Source organism: Phoca vitulina, unplaced genomic scaffold (assembly GCF_004348235.1).
Source record: "Phoca vitulina isolate PV1807 unplaced genomic scaffold, GSC_HSeal_1.0 scaffold52, whole genome shotgun sequence".
Lineage (NCBI taxonomy): Eukaryota > Metazoa > Chordata > Mammalia > Carnivora > Phocidae > Phoca > Phoca vitulina.
Window position 1 is genome coordinate 4297805 of NW_022589755.1, and position 6717 is coordinate 4304521.

The 6717-nt window shown below is 37.4% G+C and overlaps 1 protein-coding gene across 1 annotated transcript in view; it reads left to right on the forward strand.

The window, feature by feature from the left end:
- The window catches only part of LOC116622199 (zinc finger protein 724-like), a 34196-nt gene extending 27735 nt beyond the window's left edge, over positions 1 to 6461 (forward strand). Inside the window, exon 4 of the mRNA XM_032388464.1 lies at positions 993 to 6461. Coding sequence (XP_032244355.1) covers positions 993 to 2887 — 1895 coding nt within the window. The 3' untranslated portion in view covers positions 2888 to 6461. The remainder of the gene's footprint in view (positions 1 to 992) is intronic.
- The last annotated feature ends 256 nt before the right edge of the window (positions 6462 to 6717 follow it).

Below are 6717 nucleotides of genomic sequence, written 5' to 3' on the forward strand. Positions count from 1 at the left end.
GATCTTCATTCTTTTCATGTGCTGTCCTAAATTTATAGATTTCTTTTTATTGAAACACCCTGAATTCCAGGAAGAATTCCCACTTGATTATGTTGTAAAATTTGCTCTTGTTTCAGGTTGTTTCCTTTTATTGGGGAGTTTACATGACTATTCGTCTCAGTAGTAGTTTTTAGTCTTCTTTGCTTATAGTGTCTTTCTTGGCTTTGTTAATGTGTCACAGAGAGTGTTTTACAATTTCCTTTCTCTTCACTCCTTGGAAATGTTATAGGAGATTTAAAGAACTTTCTCATTAATGTTTGTTTGAATAATTGAGAATATTCATCTGGCATAGGACTTACCTTTGTTAGGAGCTTTTTTTTATTACTTTTTCAATCTACTTAGTAGTGGTAGATCAGTAGAGACTTCCCCCCTCCCCCATGATTGAGTCAAGTAGGTTATACCTTTTTGAAAATTTACACACTTTTTTTTTTTATATCTCTTTGTGGGCATATAATTATCCATCACTGCTTCTTTTAATTGGCTTTATTCCCATGCTATCAGTTACTCTGCTTTCACTTCTTCACTTTTGATTTTACTGGTCTTCTCTGTCATTCGATTTACTTAAAAGTACGTCAATTTTGTGGATCTCTTCTGAAAACCACCTCTTCCTATTGTAGATATTTTTCTGTTTTTGCTATATCCTATTTTGTTGATTTCTATTTTAAGTTTCCTTCCTTTCTTCTAGTTTTGAGCTCAGATAGTACTTTTCCTGATTTTTTGAGGTATAGGAAAGTGATGTGTGCTCCAGCATGACAAGACTTCAGAACTATGTGGTCAGTATGTTGTCTGCAAGTTTATGTCTCCCTGGAGGAATAAAGTCCCAATGATTCCATCAGCCGTCTTGCTGAAGTTCTCTGATTGATTTTAATTTTGCGTATTAGAAGTTTTCATTATATTCATCTGAGAGTAGTAAGTGGAATGATCTTACTTTTCTCTTATTCAATATCTTTCAGCTGTATCTTCAAATGGCACCCAGAGTTTCCTGCCAACATTGTGCATAGAAGCTTCTTTCCAAAACGTGGCAGTACGTAGATATAAACATACTGCCCTTGAGAATTTACACTTCCTGGTAGACTGTAACAATGATGGAGAGAGTGAAGAGCATCAAATATATCATGAGGGACATATCCAAACTGAGACAACTGCGCATAATGTGAATCTCACTGCCCAAAATGGGGAAGGATATAAAACATTTTGGAAAACATCCCTTCTTAAGTCTGCTACTTCTGCAAAGCAGTGTGTTTCTATTTACAAGGGCTCAAATCAAATGATTAAACATACATATTTGCAGAACGAAAAGTTGGAAAATCTGGAAAGTTGCCTAGTTCATGCTGAAAATAATTATTTCAACCATTTTGAAAGTAGGATTGGATTGACCTTTGAGTCAAATATTTCTGAAAATCAGAGATTTAAAAATGAAGAACAAAGTGCTGAGTGGGATTCATTTGAGAGGTCCTTCACCGAGGAGTTAACCCTACAAAATTACCAGGGCATTTTCAATGAAAACAAAATTGCTCAATGCAGTGAATCTGAGGAAAAATTTAACCCAGGTTCAAATGTTAATACATGTCTGAGGACTCATTTTCCAGAGAACCATTATGAATATGATAAATGTGTGGAAGTCTTTTATCAAAGCTCCAACCTTATTATACATAATAGTATCCCTATGGAAGAGAATCATTATGAATATAATGAATGTGAGAAAGCTCTTAACCAGTCTCCCAGTGTTGGTGATTATCAGAGTATTCATGTGGGAAAAGACTCATACAGATGTTATAAACCTGGGAATATGTTCAGTCAGTCATCAAGACTAAATATACATAACACAATCGGTACTGAACAAAAAAGTTACATTTGTAAGGAATGTGGCAAAGCCTTTGACTGGCACTCAACACTGTGTCAACATCAGCCAATGTATATTGGAGGAAAACCTTACAAATATGAGGAATGTGGCAAGGTTTTTATCCACCACTCACACTTTACGCAACATGACAGAATTCGTACTGGAGAGAAAATCTACCAATGTAAAGAATGTGGCAAGTGCTTTAACCATCACTCAAATCTTAGTCGCCATTACAGAATTCATACTGGAGAGAAACCTTACCAATGTAAAGAATGTGGCATGGCCTTTAACCAGCACTCAGTGCTTACTCGACATCACAGAATTCACACTGGAGAGAAACCTTACCAATGTAAAGAATGTGGAAAGGCCTTCAACCAGCACTCAAACCTTACTCAACATCACAGAATTCATACTAGAGAGAAACCTTATCAATGTAAAGAATGTGGCCAGGTCTTTAACCATCACTCAAGCCTTACTCAACATCACAGAATTCATAGTGGAGAGAAACCTTACCAATGTAAAGAATGTGGCCAAGCCTTTAACCAGCACTCAAACCTTACCCGACATCACAGAATTCACACTGGAGAGAAACCTTACCAATGTAAAGAATGTGGGAAGGCCTTTAACCAGCACTCAAAGCTTACTGAACATCACAGAATTCATACTGGAGAGAAACCGTTCATATGTACGGAATGTGGTCAAGCCTTTAACCGGCACTCACACCTTACTCGACATCACAGAATTCATACTGGAGAGAAACCTTACCAATGTAAAGAATGTGGCAAGGCCTTTAACCAACACTCAAAGCTTACTGAACATCACAGAATTCATACTGGGGAAAAACCTTACATATGCAAAGAATGTGGCAAGGCCTTTAACCGACACTCACACCTGACTCGACATCACAGAATTCATTTTGGACAGAAACCTTACATATGTAAGGAATGTGGCCATGCCTTTATCCAGCACTCACACCTGAGTCAACATCACAGAATTCATACTTGAGGGAAAGCTTACCAAAGTAAAGAATGTGGGAAGGCCTTTAATCACTGTTCAACCTTTACTCATTATCACAGAATTCATAGTGGAGCAAACCTTACAATTTTAAAGAGTGTGAGAAAACTTTTAAGGACTACTCACCCCTTACTCCACATTAGAGAATTCATAGTGGAGAGTAACCATAAAATTGTAAAGAATGTGGAAAGGCTTTTAAGCAATGGTAATTCCTGATCAGAGAAAGTGTATTGGAGAAGACTTTGAAATATGAAGAATTTTGCAAGCCCTTTACTCAGAGGTCACGTTTCATTCAACATCACAGAATTCATACTGGGGAAGAACTTATAAATGTAAAGAACATGGGAAAACTTTTAGAACTGCTCAACCCTTTCCAGCATCTCAGAGTTTATACTGAGGAGAAACATTACAAAGTTAAAGGGTGTCACAAGCCTCTAGCTGGAACTCACAACTTACTCAACATCATAGCAATCATACAGCATAGATAAATGTAAAATGTAGAGAAAGTTGCAGTGCCTTTAACTGGAATTCAGCCTATACTCAGTATCCCAAAATGCACACTAGATTCAAACCCTAGAAACATAATCAATGAGGAAAGACCTTCATTTTAAATATTCACTGTAGCAAACACCAGAGAGTACATAAAGGTAAGTTACTTGAAAGATGTAAATATTTAGAAATGTATGTAAGTAAACATCAAATGTCAATAATATCACAGAAATCAAGTAGAAAGCAGTACATGAGTCAATCTATTCAGACATTATATCAAAATACTCATTATAAGGACTAATACAAAGTTAAACACTTAGAAAATGTATGTGCTATTATGCTTCAAAAGAACAAGTGGATGGATTTTTGCATAGATATCATGAATTTCGATATGTCCTTTTTTTTTGTTTTTGATTGTGTTCTTGTTTTTTGGGGTTTGTTTTTTGTTTTGTTTTGTGTTTTGTTTTGGTTCATTGACCCTATCTGGGATTTGTGACTAGCAAATATTAATGTATTTGTACTCTCAAATCACTTGAGAAAATTCATTAATTCCTAGTGGGTTTGTGAAAGTATGTGGCTGATTGTTGCATCAAAGATATGAGATGCCCTTCTTCATTAGGTGGGACTCATGCATATCTAATTGTCCATGGAAGAAGAAAGACAATATAACATATAATATATGAAGAAAATCTAAATGGAGATGCTGTTTGTGGTTATAACATTAATGTCAGTTATGATGGAAGAAGTGTTCAGAACATCATTATTCTCCATTTATTAAAACTAAAGAACTTCCTGGATATTATAAATAAAATATTTTCTCATCTGGTCTTTGAGAAAAAAGAGGTGCCAGTCCAGTAAAATACTGATGTATCTTCATAATAGCTATAGTTAGAAGTAGAGGATGTCAGGTGATGTGCTTGAAATGAAGAAATCCTCAAAGATACCAAAAGAGGATAACTCTTTCCTAAAATGGCATAGGATTACACATAAAATTTTTAAGAATGATTTCATGCCTGAAAACAATGGAAATCACTACTCCCACATCATGATATCAGCACACAATGCTTTTTAATGCTTGTATTCCGTATTTCCAAAAAGGATTATACAGTGGATTTGAAATGTATAACTTAGTCTGTGTGTGAACGTAATATATTTTAATTAATAAAACATAATGATTTTTAACATGTTATCATGGATGAGTAGTGAATGAAGTGTTATCCCACCATCAATGTTAACCTGTCTCATTTTACATAAGGTTGTAGGCAACTGATGAAATCTATCACTTACTCAGTAATCGTGTGGAATAACATACCTAGTAATCCGTTTCCTCGGTGGCCTTAAAGTCTAAATAATGTCTGATTACTTTCCCCCTTGTTTATCTACTGTATCATTTTCTCCTCTTTGGGACTAGTGGGGTATTATAACAGACATATTACAGATTATATGGGGGTCTTATTGAGTGATTAGCTCAAGTACTCCATGATACTGCTACTTGGCATCCATTTTGTGTTGACAGTACTTTTGCAGGGGACTTGAATTGACAGCAGCCTCTCTCACTAGTGCATTCCCTAGACAATACCCTGCAGAGTCACCAGTTAATGTAACCTCTGACATGACATTCCCAGTCCGCCCTTGTGAGCAACCATGTCCCCTAACTACCATGACTTTCCCCTCGTGTGTCCTTTAGAGGGACAGAGCTTACCTAAACCTGTTCTAGTTTTAATGGCCCGATCTGGATATAGCCCTGGGACTCTAAAGCACTGCACCATGGCCCCTAATAAAGGTATGTGCCCCACTTCATACGTGGGGGTGTTGTTTTGATGTTTCTGTGAAGTAAAGACACACTTATAACAGTGCTTGGTGTATAATAGATACCCATAAGTAGGAGAAACCTATTCCAATAGGAGTGATGCTGTAGCCCCAAGTAAGGGATAGAAAATACAGAGGATGAAGAATTGGCATGACTTCTGCATGTAGAGGAGGACACCTGTCCCAGTTGCACAACTGACTCCCTGGATTTAGAAAAATAACATCTACTTGTTTATTTCCTAGTTATCTCCAGATCTCCAGTTCTATTTATCCTCATTTTTATTTCCAGCTACATAGGCATCACAGACATTCTTCTTTGCCTGTGTTGTGGCTAGAGTATCTTCAGTAAATGCTTCATTGAGATGAGAAAGATATAAGGCCAATGGGTATAAATTCAGACATTTAGCACTGGGTTGTGGGATGTGAATATAAGTAATACATGATGATGGCACCAAACTTAGAAAAATAAGACCTATTAAAATGTGAAGAACTCTTTCTGATGTGGGGAGGGAACCAGAGGTGGTTCCCCTCTAGCCATTGCAAAGGCACAGGCAGCTCTTGGTGTTGTCTTCTGATGAATAAATATAATGGACATAAGGAATTGGCAAATGTGGGTTCCTGAGCATTAGGGAAGTTCTCCTTTATGTTCATGATTTAATTGAATTCCTTTGTGTGAATGAGGACCAGATGCTGTTGGATAACAATGATGACTGATTGCTCAGGCCTAGATCAGTGGCAGTGGATGGAGTAGGGTGAGTTGGATGACGCAAACATTGTGGGCATAGCTTAAAAATGTCCCATGGCAGCGTGGCTGTCGAAGATGAAGAAGCCTTCTGGACACTAATAAACGGGATCAGCAAGGTGTGTGCTGTGTTTGCAGAGAGCGCTAGTGTCCCAGGTATATAACCCCAACGTAGGTTAGATCCACTGTAGGTGGTGACCTTTCAGGGAAGGTGATGCACTGCTGTGCAGGACCTCCCTCCCTTTAGTCAGTGCCATGATGAGCGTAGTCCCAAGCTCTGGCTCCGGCAGTTGCATGGATTTGTTGGAGGAGTTCAACAGTCAGCAGCAGCGAGCATTTCTACTTCAAGCAGTCTAGCCCAAGTGTTCATTGACTGAGAAATGAACAAAGAAGATACGAGATCTATATAATGAAATTTTACATGGCCATAAAAAGGAGTTCAATCTTTCTATTTGCAATGACATGGAGGGAGCTAGAGTGTATTATGCTAAGTGAATGAAATCAGAGAAAGACAAATACCATAGGATTTCACTCATGTGGAATATAAGAAACAAACAAGCAAAGGGGAAAAAAGAAGACCAGCAAATCATGAGAGACTCGAATTTCAACTATAGAGAAGAAACTGATGGATACCAGTGTGGAGCTGGATTGGAGAATGGGTTAAATAAGTGGTGGGAATGAAGGTGTGCATTTTTTTGCTGTTGAGAACTGGGTATTGTATGAAAATGTACAATCGCTATTGTACACGTGGAACTAACATTACATTGTATGTTAACTAACT